This window comes from Tinamus guttatus, unplaced genomic scaffold, assembly GCF_059628265.1.
Source record: "Tinamus guttatus ecotype Peru unplaced genomic scaffold, ASM5962826v1 Tinamus_guttatus_pri_ptg000171l, whole genome shotgun sequence".
Taxonomy (NCBI): domain Eukaryota; kingdom Metazoa; phylum Chordata; class Aves; order Tinamiformes; family Tinamidae; genus Tinamus; species Tinamus guttatus.
The window spans coordinates 2752909-2779044 of NW_028288705.1; the positions used below are offsets into that span (position 1 = coordinate 2752909).

Here is a 26136-nt window from a genome sequence, read left to right on the forward strand (position 1 = left end):
AAAGTAAAAAATAATAAAAGTAAAAAATAATGCGAGTAGATGGAAGCAAGCGCGTGAAGCCGAGGAGCGCGGCGGGGACGAGCCGCGGGGAGCCGGGCGGGCGGCGCGGGGTCCCGCGGGGAGGGCGGCGCGGGGTCCCGCGGCGGGGGCTGCGAGGCCCGGCCCGTCCCGGCGCTCCCGCCGCGCTCCGGCAGCGCCTCCAGCGCCCCGCAGGCCCCGGCTCCCGGTCACGGCTGCAGGTGCGCCGCGGCCCAGCCCCCTCCCCCCGCCGCCGCCTCCTAACGGTCGCCCCTAACGGTCGCCCCCAACGGCCGCTCCGCCCCCGGCCCCGCAGCCCCCGGCCCGCCCTCCCCGCCGCGGCCCGGCCCCGGCCCCTACCTGCGGCTCCTGCGGCGGCGGCGGCCGCCAGGACGAGCGCGGAGAGGAGCGGCAGCGGCGGCGCAGCGCGCATGGAGGGGAGGGAGGAGGGCGGGCGGGGGAGGCCCCAGGGAGCGAGCGGCCGCGGCCCCCCCGGGATGGCGGCGAGGGCCCCGGTGGCGAGGGAGAGGCATGACGGGAAATTCCTGGGCACGGGCAGCCACGGCCAAATATGAGCATGGAGCGGCGCCGGGGGCGGGAGGGGCGCGGGAGCGGCGGGACGCGGCCCCGGGGGGGTGCGCTCGAGTTTAATGCCTCGTGCGGGCGTTATCCTGAACGGGGCTGAAACGAGCCGGGGAAAGGGCCTCGCTCCCTGGGACAAGGGACCTTCCTCCTCCTTGCCCTTCTTTCCACCGCAGAGAGGAAAGAGGCAGCCAAGACCCTGTCCTATTTAAAAAAAAAAAAAAAAAAAAATGCAGCCCCTTCTGTAAGAAGTGCCACACACTAGGGGGGCTCTTCTGTCACTTCTTTGTAAAAACAGCCCTCCTGGTCCTAGCCTTTCTCATCGAGTACTTTCCAGGTGCTATCTCAAAATGCAAGTTACATGCTCAAAACACAAGGGGAAGGTTCTTCATCTGCCTCCTTCTTCAGGTGAAGAACAGGGGCAGCACCTGCTCTTCAAGGTATTCTTGATCTTGGCCTTGGAAACACCTCGTATTTACACTCAGGAATAATTCAGGAGAAATTTCAGCGCAACAAGGCAGTTGAGCTGTGTTTTGTAGCTCAAAGCAGCACCTACTCCAATGTTAGGTCCTAACATGGTGATGGATGGAGAATTCCTCCTCTTTCCCCTCACCATAGATGAAAGCGAGTATCCAACTTAAAGATCCAAGTATCTAGAAAGTGAAGCTCATATAAAAACTAAAACTTTTGAGTTGTTTTTTTGTTTTGCTTAGTTTTTTTAAACAGGACAGGGTGACAAGTTACATCAAATATTTGATTTTTCTCAAATGTTCTGATATTATACACATTCCCCTCTGTCTTACAGGAAGGGAGATTAGTCAACAGTTTTGGTAAAAGAAGCTGCATAATAGTCATATTACAATAATGAAATGTACAGTGTTTACAAGAAATATATTTTAGAAGCAAGAAAGATGCATCTGCATCAAAAGGCAACCTTTTAAAATGCCACAGCTAGTTGTACATTCACTCTTGCAACAAGTCACAAGATGGGGTCACTAAGGTTAACAAATCACTATGATGCACATCAAATACAACAAAATTAGTTTATATACATATATAATACATATACATGTATATTATACATATATGTATATAGTAAAACTCATCAAAAATCTACCAGACCTGGCACAAAATCTACTCACCCACCAAAAATATGTACTTGTCCTTGGTAAGTAGAGTTCTGCATGGCTGATAATATATTACATATACTCATTCATTAGCATCTGAGACATAAAACTAAGAATTTATTTTTTTTCGGTTAACAAACTCTCCAATATTAAACATGGTGCCCACAAAAGCACAAAGGTAAGGCACAAGAGGGTTTTCTGTTGCAGAATAGTGTGCATGTTACTTAACCATAAGAAAAACGTGCATTAGTTGTGCAAGTTCATGCTGTAAATCCATTGTATCTACAAAATAAAGTGAGTTTCAATAAAATTCACTGGACTGTTGCACTTTTCAGTCTCACCACCTATGGAATATTCAGCTGGGTAATTAGACACAACAGAGTTGTAGGAGTGGGCATTAGTAAAACCAATAGTCTTAGACTTGCAACTAAATTTCTCAGCAACAATTTTGTAGTTAATAACAAAATGTTAATAGAGGTACAGGCTTGGAATCACAATAGTTACTTTCAGCTGAACACCTGCCATTATTTCTAGTCTGCACCAGTCAAAATTGTTGCAAAGAAGCACGTACCTTTTTAAATTTCAATGGGTAAATTGGTTAATTAAAACAAGTTATAGTTGTATTTGGAAAGTCACTTAGTCCCAATGGTATTTTGTCACAGCCCTGGCAACTGTAGTAATAAATACAGCTTTTCACAAAATATTTTTCCAGTATCTGCCAATTGCTTCTTTATTGCTCACAAATTTGAATTCATTACAATTGGTATCAGACCTTTCACACAAAATCATAGTCAGATATTTTAATATAAAACCTATAAAAGATATTTAACTTGTATCTAACACTTTAAGGTGTTTGGCCTCTTGTCACGGTACAGCCAAAACCATATAAAACATTAGGTTTTGAATAAAATAGGAAGCTTATTCATTGCTTCAATGGAGACATCCTCACATAACACAGCCATTTTTTCCACCACCAGCATCTACAATTTATATACAAAACCCAGTATATCCACATTCAGCCTGTTTTCCCTCACACTTATATGCAACCACCAATGCCAGGTTAACTTTCCTCATATCTTAGCCGCAGAAAATGATTCTTTTACAGCAACAAAACCCTAATATTGACTGAAAACAAAAAGTTTTAAGTTACTCACCATCAGGAACTGTAGGTTGGTTGTTACAAAATACCCACAAGATTATTTCACAGGAAACTATGGAAATACAGGAAGTCTTCTTTTCTCCATGCTTTTGTTATTATCAAAAACACTTCTTGGTGCAAAAATACAGTCACCACATCTGAAAAGGTTTAATGAACTCGGTATTCCTCATGCAAAACTTAAATGCATTGGTTTACTAGAGCCCTCCCCTCCCCCCTAAACTTCCTGAAGCAACTTCTCTTCATAGCTCAGTATTACTGCCTCACTGCTAAGTCCCTTTGGAAATGAGATTTCTGGAACGTTCAAAACTTTTATTTAATCCATTAAAGTATTACATACAAAAAGCACTAAAAAAGGAAGACGGCAGCCAAACAGGAAATCTCCTGTTGCAAGTAACAGTCCTAGCGGTTGTAGAAAGTCTTCTCAGGAACCTCCCTGAGAGTTAGTTGTGCCTGTCCGAAGACGGAGATGTGACATAGAGTTCATGTGTTTGTTTGATGGCTTCAGGGGAGTGTTGCAAGTAAGAGCCTGGGGGAAACGGTGATGGTATCGGTCTAGCCGCAGGTATTTTACGGTTACCAGCTTTCCTACAAGGCAAAGAAACAGCAAAACAAAAAACTCGTGGTTTAGGATAATTATTACTTTTTGCTTTAGAATATAACAAAAACCATTGTTTTCATCCCTGCTTAATACTAGACACAGAACATTTTAAAAGCCATTTCAAGTGCTCCCCATGCTCTACCACCTCCAGCCACATTTGTCAGAAACCCCAATATCTTACCATCAAACCAAGAGCCATGTAATGCCTTAAAAGCCTTTCCAGCATACTCTGGAGACAGACACTTGACATATACACAACCCTGCATTAAGAAAGAGAGATTTGAAGTCCAACAGACAGGGAGAACGAAAGCATCAAGGAGTCACTAGAAAGACACTCACCTCACGTGAATTTTTGTCAACAGCAATATGAACAATTCCATCATTATCACTGCATTTCTCCAGGATTGCTTCTTGAATTGCTAAATGCCAGTGATCACCTATTTCCCTAAGCAAATGATGAAAGACTTAATTAGGCACTTGTCTTTAAAAAAAGAAGTTACAAAGCTACCTAGGTACAGATGTGTTACTACTAGCTCTACCAACAATATGAAACACTGGTCTTTGAAGCGCACAGAGATTATGATCCAATCCAGTTTTAGAAAAACGTACGTCTTCTGCCATGCAACTCATTTTGTGTCATCAGGACACTCACAAAAAGCACCTATGCTTTTAAATTGCCATACAAAAGTGGAAGCGTTACAGTTTTATTTGCTAAACGAATAATGATTAACCTATGACGTTATCGAAGAAATGGGTCATCTTGGGAGAACTGACATGAAAACTTTAGCTTTGATTTTTGAAGGATATGTCTCCTTCATTCCCACTTCCATGCTTGATTTGCATTACTGAAACATCTTAAAACATGCAAATTAAAGATTTTCTTTTTTTTTGGTTTAACCAAAAGACATACTCCTGGGGCAATCAATACACTCCAGTTGCTTACAGACATTCAGTCCATGACATCAGATTAGAACTAGTCTGAGGTATCAGCCTTGGAAACGTGTGTATTACATCATTTTGTCTTAATGTTTAGTACATGAAATAAGGTTTACTACTTATTCAGACACAAGACATACTCTAGAATTACTTCCAAGCCTTAGAAGCAACAGACTGCATTAATTTCTATGTCAAAGTTTCCTATTACAAAAAAAATCTGCTTCAAAACTAGGCAATCAAAGCCCTAAAACATAAAATTTTGTGATTTTATTACAGCATTTAAAATGCAAACTCTGCAAGTTATACAAAAGTCTGAACACTTCAAAATACTGTAGAACCTAGCCTGGGTTCTGCCTAGGCCACATGACAGTGACAGCCTCCCCTGCCAGGTGATGCAATCATTTACAGGGCCAGAAGAGGCACACTGGCCACTGCTCTAAATGCTTCATTTAAATGCAACACTCCTTGAGCGCTGACCCAAAGACACAAAGCAGGGATATGTGATACGATATTCAGGACAAAAAGAACTAGTACAGTTCTGTCTACTCAAAGGTGCCAGAGGCAGGGTTTTGTACAACTGGTTTGTTTCTTCTAACGTGTTCATTCCTTTCTTCCAAACCTCTCTGAGGAAAGGATTAGACACGTTCAAACAAATGCAGACATTCAGACACCTCGTTGCTTTTACTTACATAACTGGATCAAACATATTGCGAATCTTTAGACATGGTGTCAAGCTGTTTGGTGGGGAATTTCTTCTATCTAGATGAAATGCTACAAAAAAAATAAAGCAGGAGTATTTATTGACAAGCAGGATACTATCTAGTTAACTCTGTCTTGTACTTTAGTGCCTTTCTGTTTCTACTCAAAAGAACATTTTCCTCCAAATATGGAAAGCTTCGAGCAAGTTTTGACAGTCATGTCCTGCACTGAAGTATGCTATAGTCAAAAATTACATTTCTTTAGTTTTACAACTTTGAAATTATAAAAAGACAATGCATTCATTCATAATCAAGCCAGAGAAAATGAAAGGAATCTAGGGTAGTTAAATAATCAGCAAAAAAACTGAATTTGTTTGCATTATGTCTCAGCGAGAAGAGATAGATATTCTTGATTCTAAAGCAGACTTTCGAAGCTGCAGTTAACAATTCAGTTTTTAACTACCTGATGAGTTTAACTCTTCCATTTTTGGTCAGTTTGCTTGTCTAAGAAATAGATGTTTATATGGATGCGACGTCATACCTCTATTGCAATACATGGACAAGAAACTCTCTATAAGGATGGAGCTTTTGTAATCCTCGATGCTCTACATACACAATCAGAAATTGTCTAAAGAACTGAAATGAATCACACCAGAAGACACAGAATAGGTATAAGAAAAGTGGAGAGTAAAAATAACAGAGTAACTATTTCAAAGATGAATGATCCCACAAAAGATTTTCTGAAGTTCTAAAATACACATCAGCTTCCTTCTAAAGTTAAGATTTTCCTTGTAGGTGTCAAAACCAAAGAGTGAAACATGAAAAAAAGGAAGATGGGTGCCCTACAGGTCCCGGTAAGATGGTTCCAGGCCTTGCAAAGAGCCAACAACGCAGTAGCAGGAATGGGGCGGATAACCTGTAAGACAACTTCCGAGGCATGGATGAAGTTTTACTTTGAAGCTTTATAGATATGTTGATACAAACATTCCAACATAAGACTAAAAACCTCTACAAGGGGAAACAGTACTCCAAACCAATACTGATCTCCACAATTCCTGCTTTCCATAGGGTCTGAGGTATTCAGGATGTAATACTCCAAATGCTAGAAGTCTCCGTTCTAGCCATATGACACTACAGGGTCTGTGCTTCCTATTGTTGTCATTTCTTATTTTAAAAAATAAAGTCTTAAAATTATATTCAAGATACGAACAGCACTGCTCCTCTGTAACTCATGAACAGAAATATCCCATTGGCAGGCACACAGAAGACACTGTGCATGTAAGACAAGCACTAGCCAAGAGAATATTCCCTGCCTGCAGATATGAGACACACGATGCTCCTTATGTTAATTTTTATGAAGCAAGAAAACATACAACCAACATCTAGATTTTAATATATCCAAATCTATCCTATCTCCAAATCTATCATATATTTTTTCAAAGAACTAATTATCCTTTTATCAGAACATGCACACACACGGCTCAAGTCAACACCACCTATAAGAACTGACCAGTTTTTCTTGGAATTAGTTCTCTAAATATGCTGGTGACAGCACCAATTAGAGCTGCATATGGCTAAAGGGAAAGTCCTTTTTCAATAGCACATGGTTTTGTAAAGTTTTTCACCCCTGATTAAAAAGTTACACATAGGGTATACAATAAAAACTTTACAGAACTAAGCAACATTGAAAAATAAACGGACTTACCTTACTCCTGCAGGTTGGCTCCAGCAGATCAAGGGAAGGTGAAATGTCACCAGCATATTGTACACTGGGGCACCACACCATGCTGGAGAAGGTGATCTGGGGTGGCCTAGTCATGGCCCCTGGACCTGGAAAGGCGTGGGGTTGAGGAAATTGTGCTGACTGTTACCAGCTAGCTTTACTCAGCACATCGTTTTGATCTAAGGATAAAGAATTGTGAGGTTATTTGCAGAGACCCAAGGCGCACAGGCTCAGCACTTCTGCAAGGTGCTTATGAACTCCAGACACAAAGTGTTCAAGGCAGCAGCAACACCAATGACCAAAGCCACAATAGCGAACCCGTTTTAGTGAAGGTATCTATAAAAAAAAAAAAAAAAAAAAAAAAAAAAACAAGCCCTGTCTGCTCCATTTCCTAATATTCTTTCACCCAAAAACACATCAACAACTTAAAGCTCACCGAGGCTACTCAAGTCAGAGCGTAACAACAGCCCTGACACGAGAATAAACTGCCTTGCACTCCTAGAACAAATGTGCCCCCGCAGTCAGGGAGTATATGGGGGGATGGTGGGGGGGAAGCGGGTCGGAGTCCTGTTTTTTCTCAAAAATATTTCATACCGAGTGAAAATAAAAGTTTTGCAACTTAGATGGAGCTCTCCATGTATAAGGAAAAGTTGATGACAGAAACTGGCAAGGTATAAAAATTAATGCTGTGCAGTATAAAAATGGAAAAGCACCCCAAAATTCAGACCCAAAGCGGGAGGCCAGGGAAGAAATAGACAAGGAAAAGTAATTAATGTTTAATGCTATGCCTTCACAGCAGAATTCAAACTAGTGTAGTTACCAGACATCTCAAATTTCGTTGCACATCTACACCGGTAAAATAACTTAAACTTCTGAGTGCGTTTTAAGTGAGGGAGCTGCTCAGATTACAATGCTGATTTGAAAGTTTCCACTGGCATGGAGGCTTGCAAAATATTCTCATGACAACAGTGCTCCTCACAAGGGCATAAACAGGATTTTTGTGGGACAATGGTCTGAGCTACATGGTACCAAATATGCATCTCACCTGCCAATTCTTTTCATAAATGCAAGTCCCAACAGTAAGATTTATCGGATGGGCGTAAAAGGAGTAGACATATAAAGAAAGCAGGGACATAACTTTGCACAATATATCACTGACAAAGTTTATAGGGTCTTCATAAATTTCCCTCTAGGGAAAGCACTTTCAAGCAAAGCAAATGATGTTCTAGCTCAATCGTACGTTGTTTTATTACCTTAAACTTTATATGACAGTATCATTCCACATTCAAACAAGAGAAGTGGCTGAGGGGCTGCTTTCAACAATCTCTGCCTCATGCACTGGAACACATCTACGGCAGAGGAACAAGGGGCTCTTGCACACAGCCATTTCAAGAGGAATGTACAAGAAATGATGGCACAACTTTCAGTACCTCCTGCTTCACTATAGTACTGTTGCAAAGGGGATTTCCCAGGATCTCCTTCATTTTTATCAGAGGCAAGAGCAGAAAGATAAAGCATCTAGTTGAAAGTGTTACACAACACACGAGGTTTGCCAGTAGATGGGAAAGGTATCAAGTGCAAATACTATTAATTAGTTGAGAACGAGGAGAACACAGCTAATGAGTTTTAATATAATAGTGCAGCTATAGAAGAAAAGCAGAAGACATATACAGAACTTTAGCATAGACAGAGTCTCCCGTTTTCATTAAACGGTTAACAGAACTTTCTTCTTTTAGCGCAGAGAAAGGATTGCATCCTTCCTGTGTGGGAGGAGGAGCGTCATTCACAAAAGGCAACAGATTATCTTCCATGCTGCGGGATGAAATATCACCCTACCTGCAGGGTACGTTGGAGAACTTCGATTTTGTCTCCAGAGCTGCCAAGGAACTTTTGCTATCACTCTTCGTTTACCTACTCGGGAGCTTTGCCTATTTATTTTTCCTTAAAGCTCCAGTTACTGAGGTCATGACAGAACAACAATATCCATTCTTTCTACAGAAAACTCAATGAACTAGAAAAAAAATTTCTTTCATTGCTTCAAGAAAATTTCACTTTGGTATGAACAAGACTTTTTTAATTTATTTTTGAATTGACAATTTTCTAGGCAGTTGCTTTCAAAAGATTGCTCATATCTGTCCATCAACCTACAGTATCAGCTCATCTACCCTACTCCTCTTTTCAAGGGAACACAGTTAATGTACCTAGTAGACTCCTGACAAATCTCAAAAAAGGATACTTTATTCTGACAGTATTTTAAAAAAGCAAGAAAAAAAACACTACTGCATCAAAACACACGGTGCACTCCAAAGGATTGTACAAATTGCCACAATGACACAAATGAACCTCCAGAAAACCATAAACGAAACTCTCAAGACCGATGTAGAGCCTACATATACTACAGATACCTACTTGAAATCATACATCATGTCATACAGCCGTGTCCTAGTACACATCGACTCACAGGTCTTGAGACTCTCTTCAATAGCAATTATTCTAGGCATTGTGTTCTCCTACAGAGCACTACCAGATTTTGAAAGTTAAAAAAAAAAAAAAAAAAAAAAAAAAGGGAAAAAAAAAAAAAGGTGTGGAAGTTTTCACAAGATCCAAAACCAAGAATTCTGTTTTTATAGGTAGTGAGTTTGTTCAGGATTACCCAAACATGAAGGTTAAGATAATTTGCAGCCTGATTCATGAAAAAGTTCTATATTCAAAGATTAAAGTTAGAATATAAGCTTCCAGTTGATTTATACTTCCAAAAATGAAGAAAACAGGTACATACAGAATTGCTCATACTTGGGGAAAAGCAGTTGGTAAAGAGTAATAGATACTAAAGTAACGGAACCATTCCCAAAAGTCACGGGAAAGCAAGGAACTTAAAAGAAAAAGTCTTAGCACGTGAAAGGTGCCTTTGCCTTGCAATTAGGTAAGATGTACAGAGCTGCTCTTATATCCTTTCAACCCCTACCATGTATGTGCTCCTCTGCGAGAGGCAGAAAATGACATTCCAGTTCTGCAGGTACCTTTGCTAGGTTACAAAGGTAACAAGAGAATGAGGAGAACTGCAGCTGGAAGAACTGGAAAAGGACAGACCTTAACATATACTCAGTACCAATGCAGCACAGAAAGAGCACATCAAGCACATACACAGGTGATGCACAAGCAACCACCTCAGCTGACACAGTTTTCCTATACAGGTACAGTATGGTAAACCATACAGAAGGTATCAAGTGGCTCAAATTCTTAGCTGTATTAACTACAGCAGTAGCTGCGTTTAGAAATGAAGTTTTGGAAACTACTAATCTGTTGGAGTCTTGAATGAGCAGTCTGTGTAGCCAAGCAGCACCTGGGCTATGACCCACTGAGAACAGTTCAGATGAAGGAAATTTCAGTTGCTCCTGATAGAGCACTGAACAGTATATAGTGATTGTCACATTTGTTTTATTTGTAAGAACAACAGAGCAAGTGAGGCAGCCAAGAAATTCCAGAACAGGAGTGTCATGTTCCCCAGTCTGTATAGGAGTAAATTATGCAAGAGATTTAGTTTTATAGTATGAATGGCTTGCAGAAGCTACCTTCAATATTCCCCCTCCCCCCCAAAAAAAAGCATCAGTCATAACAGCACTATAAAGATGGAGCAGAAACAGCCAGCAACAAAACCTGCCAGCACCTGCACTGTATGAAAACTCTCGCACATCCCTCGTGCATAATGTCCTGGGAAAAAAATGCTCTCAACTCTCATAAGGAAGTTACTATTCACATCTTTCTAACTAAAAAAAATTAATTTTGAGAAACTCTGATCATTTCATAAGGTTGTCACAGCAGAATGTAATGTTGCTGCTAGCAGAATCTCACATCTGCAGCATTATTTACACAGTATATATAGAGGAGGGAAAAAAAAAAAAAAAAGAAAAATGAAATTTTCCAGTGTATGATTTCTAGTGAGAAATGCAGCACTAAAACCAGTGCTGTAACTTTGAGAAGTATTTAATGATATCACAGCAAAACACTTTGGCATAGACAAGCAAGATATGGGTCATGAAACCAGCTCGGACCCCAGTGAGATCACCTGCAAAATATTTTGAGACATTTACAAATACTTGCTTTTTCATGTCAAGTATTGACTTGTCAGTCAATCCTTGGGGGGAGGACTGTTTGGTTTTGCTTTGAACTTATAAGAAGCAAAAGTTTAGAGCTGAAGGTGGAAAGCACATACAGACCATATGGATAGATGAGTGCACAGTGAGATGGATTAGGAACTGGCTGGATGGCAGGGCCCAGAGAGTGGTGATCAGCGGTGCAGAGTCTAGTTGGAGGCCTGTGGCTAGTGGGGTCCCCCAGGGGTCAGTCCTTGGTCCAGTCCTGTTCAATTTATTCATCAATGACCTGGATGAAGGCACAGAGTGCTCCCTCAGCAAGTTTGCTGATGATACCAAACTGGGAGGAGTAGCCGATACCCCAGAGGGCTGCGCTGCCATCCAGAGGGACCTGGACAGACTGGACAACTGGGCGGTGAAAAACCTCACGCAATTCAACAAGGCCAAGTGCAAGGTCCTGCACCTGGGGAGGAATAACCCCAGACACCAGTACAGGCTGGGGACCGACCTTCTGGAGAACAGCTCTGCAGAGAAGGACCTGGGTGTCATGGTGGACGACAAGTTGACCATGAGGCAGCAGTGTGCCCTCGTGGCCAAGAAGGCCAATGGGATCCTGGGCTGCATTAAGAAGAGCGTCTCCAGCAGGTCGAGGGAGGTGATCCTGCCCCTCTACTCAGCCCTGGTGAGGCCGCATCTGGAGTATTGTGTCCAGTTCTGGGCTCCACAGTACAAGAGGGATGTGGAGCTGCTGGAGAGAGTCCAGCGCAGGGCTACAAGGATGATCAGGGGCCTGGAACATCTGCCCTATGAGGAGAGGCTGAGGGAGCTGGGCCTGTTCAGCCTGGAGAAGAGAAGGCTGAGAGGGGATCTAATCAGTGTATATAAATACCTCAAGGGAGGGAGTGCAGAGGACGGTCATGGTCTCTTTTCAGTGGTGGCCACTGATAGGACTAGAGGAAATGGCCGGAAACTGAAACATCAAAAATTCCATAGGAACTTAAGGAAAAATTTCTTAACAGTGAGGGTGACAGAGCACTGGAACAGGCTGCCCAGAGAGGTTGTGGAGTCTCCTTCTCTGGAGATCTTCAAAACCCGCTTGGATGCAGTCCTGTGCCACGTGCTCTAGGTGTCCCTGCGTGTGCAGGGGGGTTGGACTAGATGATCTCTAGAGGTCCCTTCCAACCCTAAGCATTCTATGATTCTATGATTCTATGAACACACAAGTGTCCTGAACAGCTCCGAAACGGAGGCCCTGCTCTCCTGCTCGGGCAATGGAGCCTGCTGCAGATCAAGGGTTTTAAGCAAAAAACCCACAATCACAGACTGCGTCCATCTCTTTTTGAAAAGAAAATAGTTACTGTACAAGTCACTTTCTATTTTATGGGAAATTGATTTAAATACTATTTCTTACAAGTAGAAATTTATACTCGTAAAAATTAATAGAAATCTATTAAAACTTGCATTAGTAACACTGACCAAAACAGGCATATTCCAGAAGAACATAGATGAGAAAGCACTTGCTTCTTGGTGGGGTTTCTTCTGTTTAATCAATCCCAGGGAGGGGAGAAAGACTCTTTTTTAGCTATGTTTCATTCAGCATCTAGCTCAATGCACAGAATATAAGATAGATTCTGAAAATATGTAAAGCTGATCTGAGAAAAGGAAAAGCAGCAGCTCCCTCTTCCCTCAGCATCAGGATAATGAGTTTATAAATTAGGATTCAGTGTTTATTTCAATCCCACTGGAGAAATAACATAGCATGAACACAATGTAAAAACAGACTACAGAGGCTCCTCAAGAGTCACAAGACTTAAGGAACTGGCACTTAGGTCTTCACTTTGCATTTACCTGCAATTCCCAGGATTTGCTAGAAGTGACCATTCCTTTATATTGAAACCCAGTATTCAAAGCATTTAGTCAATGAAAAGTTGAAACTAGAATTAAAAACGTGAAGCCCTGCATGAAGGCAAACAAAACTGACCAAGAAACAGGGGAAGATAAGTACTGCAGACAAACCGCATGACTGAGCTCTTGCTTCATTGACAGTGTCAGGGGCTCCACGATAAATGAGCAAGGTGACACACCACTGCAAAGTTCGCTTACGATGACAAGCTTCTCTATTAAAGCAACTGCTTTACTGTGCCAAAAAGCTTCAAAAAAGAATGCTCAGAATGGGAAAATCCTCCTGGCAGAAAGGAAATGCCACTAGGAGATAATATAGGAGGAAAATAACATTTTACTGACTGAAGATCCTTTTATCCAGGCAGCTGCCTTTCCAGAATCAAGGAACAGCTCTACCAAACTCTACAGTAATCTGATTTAGCAGTATCAGACTCAAATCTAGGGGCTCCCATGTACCTGTCAGGGACCACTACATTACTTCTAACAGGTATAAGGGAGGTCAGAATTAGACCAACTAGAAGTTTTTGAATTCACACAAAAGAACGAAATAACTGACTTTGGCTATATGCAGTCTGGCATGTTTCTGCAGTAGCTAAAACAGAAAAAGCCTGTTTTGCATGAAAATACAAAAGATAATTATTAAATAAGAAAAAAGGCAAATCAACAGAATAAATAACAGAGAAATAGAATTGATGATTCATAACCATACTTAAAGGAGTCAGAGAAAACAAATCGTTCATTTGCAAGTGACAAAACATCATTCAGCAGGTAGAGGCACACAATTTAAACCAAAGGATATTTGCAAAATAACTAAATTGTTCTATACCTTGGCCTTGCCACACTTTCGATGGGATTACTAAAATTTTGTCACATGCTGCAGAAGGCTGCATCCACTTCCAAACCAAGAACTCAGCACCACCTATTCTTTGCGTCTCGGTGAGAACTCTAGATTCATTTGCTGCGAGGAAGTCAACTGCTCTATTCCAGACTTTCCTCATTTTCTTCCTGAAAGCAAGAATCCATCTGCATTACAACAATCCACGTGGTTCAACAATCCAGCTCAGAAAAGAAATCCAGTGTTGCTTTCGCCTGCATCTAAAGGCGATCAAAACACAACCAGGCAACCTACTAAATTAGCTCAGTTAATTGACCAATTAATTTCTAAAAGCTGAGTGCTTTATTCAAAGGAACTACTTTAATAGCTACAGGGAGAACATACCTGTCCTGAGGGGGTATTAGAGAATCACGCACGTGTGGAATAGGCATGTAAGGCTGCAAGTCTTTATTTTCAGAACAAGCCTCACTGTGACTTCTTAGAACATCTGAGAACACCGTAAGGAAAAAAAAAAGTTAATGTAGTTTAAGCAAACAAACAAAAATATTCAATGCTGGTTAAGAGGAGCTACACTGATATTTCCAAATACAGTAGTTAACAAAGCGACGGTCTTTTTGACCTTTTAAAGCATTCCTCCTCCCAATGTGCTAAAGGCAAGTCAAAGACACTAACTACACAATGTACATTTGGAATAATGGAAATATTCTTGCAGTTAATCTTGAGCATGACTTTTAACTGTTAGCAGAAACAGCCCCCTTTAAGAAAACAGTGCATTTTCCATAACAAAAACTGTATTTGTAAACCAAAAAGCCAAAGGTTAAAGTAGGAATATAGCTCCGATTTCGCTATCCTTTCTACCATCTCTGGATTTACAATGACTGCCACAGAAAGGGGTAAGTTAGGATAGTGCAAGTATAGATGCCATTCAAAACAAGCACTAAAAGAAAAAAAAAATCTATGAACAGAGCTACTACAAGCATTGCAATTGCAAGTACAAAGTTCAAATTTCAGAATTCAATTACACTTTCTATTTTAGTAGGACAAATCTTATCAAACTAATTAAAGCTCCCCTTTCCATTAAAGGAGTAGTAAGAATGGAATTGAGAGTTAACACAAGTTTTAAGAGTGTATTGGCTACAGATAGCTGAAAGGAAATTAATGCAGAAAAAAACATGTCACCATATTTAAAGCCAACCAACATCCCTTCTGTATTTGCGTTTTCAATAATAGATTATGTCCTGTCCGGTCAATGGTGATTATAGCCATGATGATATAATTCACAAATTTAAGACTTGATACCAAATACCTGTATTAAACAAGAAATTGGCACCTCTCCTAGTACGCTAGCAGCAAGATGACTGAGAGCTAGACACAACTGAACTAACCAAATTACAGTGAGCACACTGAAAGCCTAAGCAAAGCTGATAGAGGCATCAGACGTGATTTGAGAAGCCATACCTATGATTTTTACCACCATATCATACATCTGCCTCGTCTCCTCTTCCTCTTTTGCCCAACGATATTTCATGTAGTGCAAGACTCCCCATACCATTGCTACACCTGCATTAAATGAACAAAACTCTTTAAGCATTATTGAATTTTTGATTATTTAACAAAGTTCACACTACGTGCTTCAAAAGTTGGTTGAATTGGCTAACATTTTAAGGTACCTCAAACTCAATCTAGTGAAGTACATGGTTTTCATCGTGGAAATTTTGTATTTTACTAACAACACAACACTAGCCTCGGAACACTATTTTCTGAAGAACACACAGATTTAGTGGGTTTTTTTTCCCCCCCCATCATTTTAACAACAGACTTGGATACCCCATTGAGAAGTTGAAATTTTACACTACAGCAGCAAAAATAAATAAATCACAGAACTGAATTATCATGGAAAAATTCAAAATAACTCAAAGTCTATGTAAGGTGATAATTTGGAACCTCTTAGTATTTAAAACTGTGTAATATTCTTATTTACATACAAGTCGTGTTCTTTAGACATGTAAGTCAAAACGAATTAACTTTGCTTCAGTTCAGTTACAGCTTTGCAAGGGAAGCACTGCGTGCCATTCTCCTGTTATTGTAATGAAAACTTCCAAAAGAGAAAAGCTAGATAAGGCCGCCAGCAACATAAGATGAAAAGTCATCAGAAAAAATTCACTCCCTCTTCTATCTCAGGTTGAGGGCACCACTATGCTCTCAACAATGAAAAATATACACAGGTGCTAGATACATAGTTGGGCTTGGACACAAGTGACTACAAGGTAATGTTTGCAAGGTAATGAGTGACACCATTGGCCCAAAACGGGTGCTTGCTAATTATGGTGCATCTAACTTTACATAATCCTCTATATTTCAAAGGGTGCTTCCACAGAAGCTCAATTATAGATGGACAATTGAGTTGCCAAGTGATGTACACAAATATAACTGATTGGACCAGTGGCTAATTTTGAGTTTTGCCTTGGAGTCCCAGTCCAACACACTATCCACTCCTATCAGCAGGTGACAATCTGTGACAGGTTGCCTTGTACTCCTTTGGTTTGCCAGAAAACTAAGGAAGGAGGTATTAGATCTGCTGTTCCATAGGCAGGAGATTGTCAAAACGCTAGCATCAAGGGAATCCTGAGAAAGTCAGCTTTGCATCTTCAGTATTTCTAACATGCCACGTGAAGTGACACATTTGCACTCACAGGACTATGTGTTTTGCTGCATGGTTTTAGATCTGCCAAGACCAAGAAAAACAAACAACCTGAAACTTAAGAGTTATTGTGACCAGACCTGCAAGTCTTACTGAAGGATTAGATTTTTTTTTTTTTTTTTTTTTTTAAATAGAGTTAGGAATTTTTGATGACAAACATGTTGACATTCCAACTTTTCCTCGACACTGGAAATATAATTACAGAAAAGATGATCTTCCTAAAGCCCCTCAAACACTACTGAAATGCTATTTAGTAACAGCTATCATATCTTTTTAATGAGCTTTTTTTTTTTTTTTTTTAAACATCAGTTCAGTCTGGATGTTTGAAAGCCACAAGATTTTACTTTTGAAGAAAAAGTACCAAAGTTCAGCTGACTGTAACAGCAGGTAATAGTGACCGAAGAGAAAATACGGTGGTGCATCCAAAGTGCAGAGCAGACTGTTGCAACCAGGAGACCAACTGGAGCTCTGAGTTGGATAATTGAATAAACCCTCACATACACCTCAAGCAATTATATAAACACAAGTTGAACAAAACAAAAGGTTGACCTTTTACTCACCCAAAAGTAGTATTGATAATCTATGAGTCACGTTAACAAATGCACGTCGAAAACGACACCTGAAAGACATCTTTGGACTAGTGGATTCCAGATATTTCACATTTATCACATTAGTGACGTTTATCTCATTTGGGTCATTGCTGAGACACCTATAAAAAAAAAAGGCATTTACAAAAAAGGATACATTCTGATAGAATTTAAGTTATAAAATAAAAACCACTTACTTTATGCCAACATCTTCCCCACTATTCAAGATCCATTGTAGTGATGTGTTAAGTACACTTTCGTATTCTGGATCTAAGCTCTGTCAAAGACAAATATTAATGAGCTGTTTCTTTAATAAACTGAAAAGTTGCTATGCCAAAATAAAATACAAATACCACACAAACGAATAAGCAGGCAAACCTACATGGTTTTGTTGAGTCTTCATTTTTTGCATATTGTTCACTAGGCAAAATGAATCCATACAAGCTATGAGCAGCTACGGGACTTACTAATATTCCTTGAATTGAGGACTATTTGAAAAGTGAAGCCACATTCACCATTTTATTAACAATTATAACCTGCAGCAAGAAAAAATTATTCAGCCACTAGGCGGTGCTCATAGAAAGTCTACTTCAAAATATCAAACTAGATACAAAACTTGCTGAAAATTGACCCTATAAAGAAGCTAATACTTTTTTTTTTAAAAAAAAAAAAAAGGTAAAGCTTGATGAAAAGCAATTTTAATTGATATTTTAATTGCTATTTTGTAAATATTCTGATGTTTCTAATATTACTACATATGAAGTGATATATGCTTTTTAAGTTAATTTACATCAATTACAGGAGAACATTCACTGAAATCTGAGCAAATACTGTCTCCATAGTTCATCTTACATGTCCTTTCACAGAAAAGGAAACACAATCATAAGTTAATACTGTATTTGAAGTGATATTCTCAAAAAAAAAAAAAAAAAAGATCTTGCTTTGAGCCTTATACAATGCAACTAGCAACTCCTTTTAAAAGGAAGTATAAAAAGTCATCACCAAGCCAACCTTAGTTTATTAGCAGCTTCTTCAGGATGCTCTTCAAATCACCCGTTTATGTTTGCCAAAAACGTCAGGCTCGTTTTGGCTTTCTGTACATTATTAGTAAAGTCACATGAGCTTAACATCCTAATCTCCCACCACCAAACCAAGAGGAGGGGAAAAAAATGCTTCTACCCTAAGCTTTTGGAGAGGTTCAAGGAGTATCCTGCTGAAGGGGACATCAGTATGTGCAAAAAATAAAGCTATGAATACCAAAAGTCTGAAAACACCTTTTACTGGGGAATTGGAATTTCATAGTATTGGGCATCTAGCAAATTAATAGAGGCCCTTTTGGACCATTTCTGTTTAGTGCGGTGGTGACTGGTCTCCAAACAGCTGCTGCCTGTAAGGCCCACAGCAAAGAGCCAAGTTTCAGGAGCTCCTGGTGAAGGAAGGAGGGCAGAATCCTTCCTAACAGGGACCAAGCAACTGCCTCAAAACATCGTGCCCTGCACACTAGGGAAGCTTCTGGAGATCTGCTAGGCAAAAATTTTATCCTCTTTGTGTTGCTCAATCATCTCCATCAAATGAAATTGTCATCTATTCTTGCATTTTAAATATAAGAAAAAGATGCATGCAACAAAGTACTGCTTATCTATACTTGCATTGCAGATGATTTTTTCTTTCACCTTCCCCCTCCCCCAAATACATAAAACACGCGACTCATGATTTTTAAGATTAATTCCAAACATTTCCAAATAATATCCAATAGCAAGTCAAATTTTGGACTCTCCACTAGATTTAAAAAAAAAAAAAAAAAAAACAGACCTTGCAAATTTTAACTTACATAAATCTTAGATACAACCAATGAAAAATACCTCGATTGCTTACTTTCAAATATGCAGCTGCCTCCTGGACGGTAAGGTTTCTTTGATTAGAGCTGCCACATTCATGTTCCCCTGGTAAAATTAAACTTTTGTTTATTTTGATCTACTTATTACTGCATTATATAAAATTACCTAAACACAGTTAGTACAATCTATGCAAGCAGCAATAACTGAAGAATTCTGACAAGTTCCACTAAAAATATGTGGGAAGAAAGTTCCTGGGAGTACCCCTTGGGAGGAAAAAAAACAAAAAAAGTCTCACAGCTAATAAGATGTACAAATCACATTGACAGAACTTCTTGCACTGATCAGAAAAAAAAAGATGCATGTAGTACTGCAAAAAGAATATAACATGATTACTGTACCCTGACACAACTTCTTCCAAACAATTTCCATTTACTCTGAAATAGGTATTACCTGTTCATACAAATGAGATTAGTTTCGTGTGCAACACATCTACTTCAGGCACTACAAAATGACTATATTTTAGGTTAATACGAGTTATCATAAAAGCTCATCACTTTCTTAAGCATGCACAGTATGCCAATATGGTCTGAAATTGCTGTTTTTACCATCTTCCTAATTCTTGATGAAAGTAGGCAGAAACAGTCAGGAAATTGGCAATACAGACACAGTCAGTCCACAGGGCTGATTTTCCTGATTTTCTTTACTAAGCTGAAAGGACCCAATTCACACACAAAAAAAAATAGTGACAATCACAACAACATGAAGTCACACAGAAAGGCAGAAAAGCCCAGCAACAGCTTCTATCTGACTAAGCCTTATTTCTGAAAAGGAATCAGTGGTAAATATTTTTTTAAAGTCCTTATATACATATGTATGTATATATGTGTGTGCATATGAGATATACATATCTTTCCCCAAAAATACAACTTTATTGTGTCAAAACAACCCAAATTCAACCAAATCAGGGCAAAGCCTTACCTTCCTGAACCTACACCAAACTGCATTATTCCCAAAGCCACACCAAGGCGAGGAAAGTGTAAGGTGTTTATACGCATATGTAAGTATAAAACAGTGTTTGAACCCTTACAAAGTATATACATTAAAATTAGAATTATCCACACTGGAATATCCTTTCAATGGAGCAATTGCAAGCGTTCATTGCCTGCACAAGCAAGAACGTTGAAGGTAACCTGAGCAAGATAAATTAGCCATCCCTGGCAAGCTATGGGGAAGGGTTTTCTGGTCTGCCCTTCACGCACAACAGGGAGTTCCAGTTGACACCATCCTCTGCATGAACTTCTGAACTTGGAAATTCAGCACGAAATGAGGCAGATGTGTATTTTGTGTTGTATAGGCTCCACCCCGGGGCGCTGACACGTGTGACTGCTGGGTATCTCACACTCCAAGAGCAGCAAACCCGAGAGAACTATCACCGTGCTCGTACACACGTGGTCCTGCATCCACTGCTGAAGGAGCACTGTGACAAAACCAAAGGGTATTTCTGTAAAAGCCTTATGTCCAGTCTCATCCAGGTAATAAATTGCAGGATGTTAACATGCCTGAAAAGTGCCAGTTTACTTTGCGTTTTTTTTTTTGTTGTTGTTTGTTTGCTTGTTTTTTTGTCTGCTAAGACCTGAAGCCTTCAGACCTGAGGTTTTCCTAATAAACAAGCAGCATGGCAATCATGATTTGACCAAACATTTCAATTTTTTTTTTAAATAGGTGGGGAGCAGGGGGCAGGGAGAAGCTTTCTGGTTATGAGCTTCTTCAAATTTTTATTTATATGCACGCACGTGTGTCTAGAGAAGCAAGAAAGCATAATTATGACTCAAAATAAGAAGCAGTAAAAAGGGGGAAACAAACACACAAACATCCTCATGCAGCCAGACTGTGAGAAATGAGCTCTCAAAAACAAGTTTCAGAATTCACCTTAAATTTTCTCGAGAACATAGTATTACATCTCACACTAGGACAGAGCTCCCTTATACTGGGTGAGTTTAGTGTTTTAAAAATCTAACCTTATTTGCCTCACTGCAGGAATTAGGTTTATGCAGTAGGCAGAGAGACCACTATTACCAACTTGACTGTCCCTGGTTCCCAAATTCAAAAGGCCACCAGGCAGCTTCTTCACAAGACCCATTTCCAGGAAAAAAAAAAAAAAAAAAAGGAATGTATTCTCTTGGGCCAAACTTAACACTTAAAAACACTCTCACTGCCTAGGCTCTGACAGCGTTCAAAACCCATCTGTTCACTTGACTCATGTAACCTGGGGAGTGGAGGGTAGACACTTCTCTTATACTACTTGCTCCCAGAAAGCCAGAGTTGGGTTAATTTCTGTCCTGCATAAAAGCTACTGGAGCTGCAGGCACCTTGGCCATTCCAGTTCCTCCATTGCTGAGAGCCACTTAATGACTTTCTCCTGAGAAACTCAAATTTGAAAATCTGTAGCCAGTTCAGGAGTCAGACAATTTTCTAACTGAGGGCAGCAGTATATTCCTATAGGCCATTGCAGTCACTGCTTTAGCTAATGGTTCTACAAATGAAGGCTTCCTTTGAATTGCTTTGGTGCAATCATTAACCACTTGGCTTAGAAACCCACTTTCCACAGTCTAAGGCAAAAATATTCCACTTGAGGCCCTATATCCAGGAATATAACTGAAGCAGAAGGAAAAGTCTTAAGCAGGTCTGCTGCAAGACACATCTGAGCTCTTTGTAAAACCGCCCCTCTTAAAATATCCATTGCAAGCTCACAGTTATGGATCTTCATGCTGAAACTTTTCTTGGGCACAGGCCACTTCAGTTTCAAGTGCAGAGAATCATTTCACTTGCACACGCAGGATGTGGCATAAGTAACATGTACAAATTCCAGCAATGATCAAGAAATTAGCGTTTAGCTTATGTTACTGTACTTGCGCAAACCACATAATTAGTTAGGCTCTTCTCCTAGAAATATATATATATATAAATCTTCAGAATTGAGGGTGTAAATTAACTCTGTACTCACAGTTGCTTTCAAGACAGAAAATAATCCAGATCTGCTTTTCAGTGCAGAGCAGAATACTTGCAACTGACTTTCATTTGAGCATTTAATTTAATTTATAAGTTCCCACATACACATTTAACAGTTTTAAAATATATTTGCTTCACAATGTAAAGCGTTGTCTTAAGTACCAGAGCCAAAACTCAATGGATATCTAATACTTTAAGGAACACATGGATTTTGCACAGACCTCTACTTTATAGCTTGATGCAATACCATGAACCAGTAGAAAAAGCTTAAGAAGCATTTGTTAAACATGCTTACAGGTTGCTTCCAGCAGGACCCTAGAGAGGGTAGCAAAAGAAAAGCCTACGAGTAGAATAAATGAGAGAGCAAGTAAGAATGTCTGATTTCCCAAGAGCAAATTCAATAGTCTGACACTTTGTGGAAAACCAGAACTTGCTAAGTAGTCTTTAAATCACTGGTTGAAAAGAGCACAGTATCAATTACCTGAAGATTAAAGAGTGACAGAACAGAGAGCCCGAGACAGAAATCAGATGCAGTAGCTGACATTACTGAAATTAATATTAAGGAACTATTACTGTTTTGCCAGTATTTCTCCTCTGGTCATAGTTTTACCAGTAAGCCTCACTACACATGAAAGTCTAATCCACCCTTGCATAGAAAGGACCTGGGCCATCCATTAGTCAGAAGGAAACAGTCTGAGTCCGACAGACCATCACTGAGGAGGCCAAGCTGAGGAAACATCTCACTGTGCAAAACTCCTTCTCTGTGTACCAGGACATAGGGCCACATCCGTGGGTAGCTGCTTCTTGGGGGCACAGCAGTTAGGCTCATTCGTTCAGTGAACCTGACTGAAAAGGGACACGATCTCGAGGTCTCTCTGAGAAGCACCCAGTGCTGAACTGACAGACATCTGATTTGAGCAAGGTGCGCATTCCGGTTCAGAGCAAAGTGGTAGGCACTGCTATACAAAGAGACCAAAAAAGTTGCTACTTTTAAAGAAGGCAGAATCACACCACAAAAATAGAAGAACACAAATTTCAACCCAAACCTGAATAATGAAATTCGGCTTCTCCCTCTAGTTTCTCCCAGGGTAGCGATTACTCGCCATAGGTTTGGCAGACTAATCATTTTGCCTTTAACGCATTATTGTTCTCAATCTATTCTACAAGATAATTATATCACTTTGCATAGCAGAGCACCACAGTACAGAATAGGTACCTACAGCTGGAACCCATGTTAAATCAAACAAATAATGAAGTATTAACCTGACTTCTCATCCCATAAATGACTTCCAATGTCTCACCTTTTAAAACAAAAGCCCCATCACTTGCTTTGCCAATTTAAGTTGACAAGGCAAGAAACCAGCTAAGTAAGAATGTAAAAGGTATAACACAGCATGCTAGAAACGAAATTCTGAAGTTGCCGTCTTGACGGTAAGCAGGACATTGCATAAAGCTCAACAGAAGAGCCCAGTGCAAATTTCGAGCCTGCTTTTTTACTATTAATAGCTATAACATGAACAAAGAATTCATAGCCAAGTATGAAATCAGAGCAACTTGCAAATATAGGACAGGCAGACGTGAGAAGCACTGTTTTCTGTAAAACTATGTTCTTTTTCTTCTCTTTTGAAGTGGCATGCAGGGCATAGGAGCAGCTCTTAGCAGAGCCTGCATCTCCAGCAGCTTTCCACGTTCTTTAGCCCTGAGCCAGGGCTACATCAGCATGGGATCGCAAAGGGGATGAAAGACTTTTTCCGCTCCTAACCTGGGACACCTGCAACTGTTGACAGCTGTTGTCTGTGCAGCTACACACAGGCTCACACGCCGGGCTGTCTGTGGCCAGTGCAGCTTGCACAGCTCCAACGTGGGGGATCGTCTGTCCAATAGGAGTTACTGGGTTTTCTGAAAGAAACTGTTGAAGATTCTCCTGCTCAGGAGAAGACTAATAGACACATTAATGTACCTACTTTAATGGAATCTACTGAAGAAAGAAGTCATTTTGGAGAATATAAACTCTTTATAAGGCAGACAGATATACCTAATTAAGTTTATATGCACATAAGCAGATTCCAGGTGATGAAGACCTTTCGATGTAGGTATGAGGTGCAAATGTTCCTATATCCAGGCAATCAAGTTTTCCTGCAGAGCCACTGGAGGGGCAGCTGGCACGAGGAGAATGGCAAGTTATTGGAGCCCCTCGTCAAAGGGAGCAGAGAAGTCACAACCTTCGTGGCATCCACTTCACACACAGCTCCCCCCCACAGCTGTGGGTCTTGCAAGACACCCCTGCACACCACAGACCAGCTACACCACAGGAAAAGATCACTTGGCCCCAATGCCTTCTAACATAGAACCACCTACTTCATCTAGTAAGTAGGATGCATTTTTATCTTTAAAACTACACTGTGATGTCCTTAAACTGTGAAAGATCATCACTAAGGAAATTTGCTGCTTTCTGTCTGTTTTAAGACTAAAACAAGTCTTATTTTGCATGCATTCAGGTTCAATGCTTTCCTTTCACTATTTGGGAAAAGCATAAGGGAAAGGAGGACAGAGGTTTGGACACACAAAGAAGTTTATTTCATTCACTTCAGATATTCTAACTACACAGAAAATTAAAGCTTCTGCCAGAGAGAGCATTCTCTTGCAGCATGAAGGGACTAGAGCTGCTAATACTCTCACAAAACTTCCTATATGATCCCGGACACAAACCACAGCTTCATATGTAACACTGTTTATTTTAAGTATTTGAGACACGTCTGTAGCATCTGATATTGGTATATCTGTAGAAAAGCTTTTCTGTTGATATTGGATGGTGGAAAAACAGCAGTTGGCACACAGAACGGTAAGGCTTAAGAGAAACCCCTTCTACATACAAGGCGGGCTAAATAAGACGTTTATTTAGTGTCCTCGCTTAACAATGAGGTATACTCTGCTGTAATTCATACTCGCCAGATATCAAAATTCAAGTCTTAATTTTACTGGTTCCCAGTTGTGATGTATATGTATCTAAGAAATCTAAGTGCGTTAATTATGATTCTAGGCAAAAATGCAGTATTTCTGCATTTAATATTTAATAATTAATATTAAACCTAAACATTGTCTCTAAAGCATTACTATATAGAGCACTTATCATTAGTAATAAAGTTTGACTACTTTGTCCATCTGTCCACTAAAATTCAACTACTAATATTCATTGCATTGGTTTGATTACTGTCAAGTATTTTTCAAGTAAGCATTTTTCCCACTACAGCAAAATAACTACCTGTAAAGGAAATGCGTATTTCTTACCACATGAAACATATTTAAATACTTAAGTGAAATCTGATTAATACACCACAAACGAAGATGACACCAAAAACCATAACAGATCAAAACAGTCAGCCCATACTGTCATTTCAAAAATGTTACCAAAAGAAAAAGTGTACAAAAGACGGCTTATGTGATTTACAAGTGGGATTTCTAGTTTCCCCAAATGAGTATCAGAGCCCTGGTAATATACCAGCTGCTGCATATCACTATCTGAGCATACACTTTTCCACAGTTATTCTAACACTCTTAGTCACAATATTTTTAAACTGTTACCTGCTACTTGTGCCAATTTATCATGAAGTGCATATAAGCTGTTCATCATGAGACTTATTTCATCTTCCTGGAAATAGAAAGAGACATTAACATTAAAACAAACCTAAGATGATGTGCATTTTCTTCCATTTACCCCCAAAACTTTAATATTCCATCAGAAAAAGCAAACTTTATACATACAGCTAGAGAGACATAGTGTTTCATGCATAAACAATGATGTAAGCAATTGATATGGGAACTAAGCGTATCAGCAGTATCATTTTTTTTCAGATTTTGACCTAAAACAAAACTAGGTTTCTGCCTGGATTCCAATGGACCTGTTAATTAGAACTGACAGCTCAGAAGGTTGTTTTAAACTACAAACATGAGGCTCAGCTTAAAATAAAGAAAGAAAGAAATCAAGACATCTCTGGTCTAAACAATCTTGTTCACATTTCCTACATAATCTACTAGTATAAGTAGCCTCATTTTCTTGCCTATTTTAGGCAGAACCACCAAAATAAACGCTGCAAAACTGAGAATAACACAGGCCCTTTTAATGCTGCCATCTCAAAACAAGTTACCCAAATATCCCAGTGGAACAATTAATATGGGGAAAAAAAATAGAATAGAATCAAAGTGAAAGAGGCAAGTTGCCCAACTTGTTTTCTGAAATAAGTTAACCTTCTCTCTTCTATACCACTAAGTAAGACCAGGGAGATTGAAATCAGTCATCTCTTTCAAGCCCAAGTATGCACATGAAATTGG

General features: G+C 39.8%; 1 protein-coding gene across 1 annotated transcript in view; it reads right to left on the reverse strand.

The window, feature by feature from the left end:
- Positions 1-1447: 1447 nt before the first annotated feature.
- The window catches only part of LEMD3 (LEM domain containing 3), a 43194-nt gene continuing 18505 nt past the window's right edge, over positions 1448-26136 (reverse strand). The window contains exons 3-13 of the mRNA XM_010222269.2: positions 25390-25456; positions 18836-18903; positions 17158-17237; positions 16934-17082; positions 15131-15232; positions 14057-14159; positions 13664-13842; positions 5110-5191; positions 3824-3929; positions 3666-3744; positions 1448-3471 (exon numbers count right to left, since the gene is read on the reverse strand). Coding sequence (XP_010220571.2) covers positions 3308-3471; positions 3666-3744; positions 3824-3929; positions 5110-5191; positions 13664-13842; positions 14057-14159; positions 15131-15232; positions 16934-17082; positions 17158-17237; positions 18836-18903; positions 25390-25456 — 1179 coding nt within the window. The 3' untranslated portion in view covers positions 1448-3307. The remainder of the gene's footprint in view (positions 3472-3665; positions 3745-3823; positions 3930-5109; positions 5192-13663; positions 13843-14056; positions 14160-15130; positions 15233-16933; positions 17083-17157; positions 17238-18835; positions 18904-25389; positions 25457-26136) is intronic.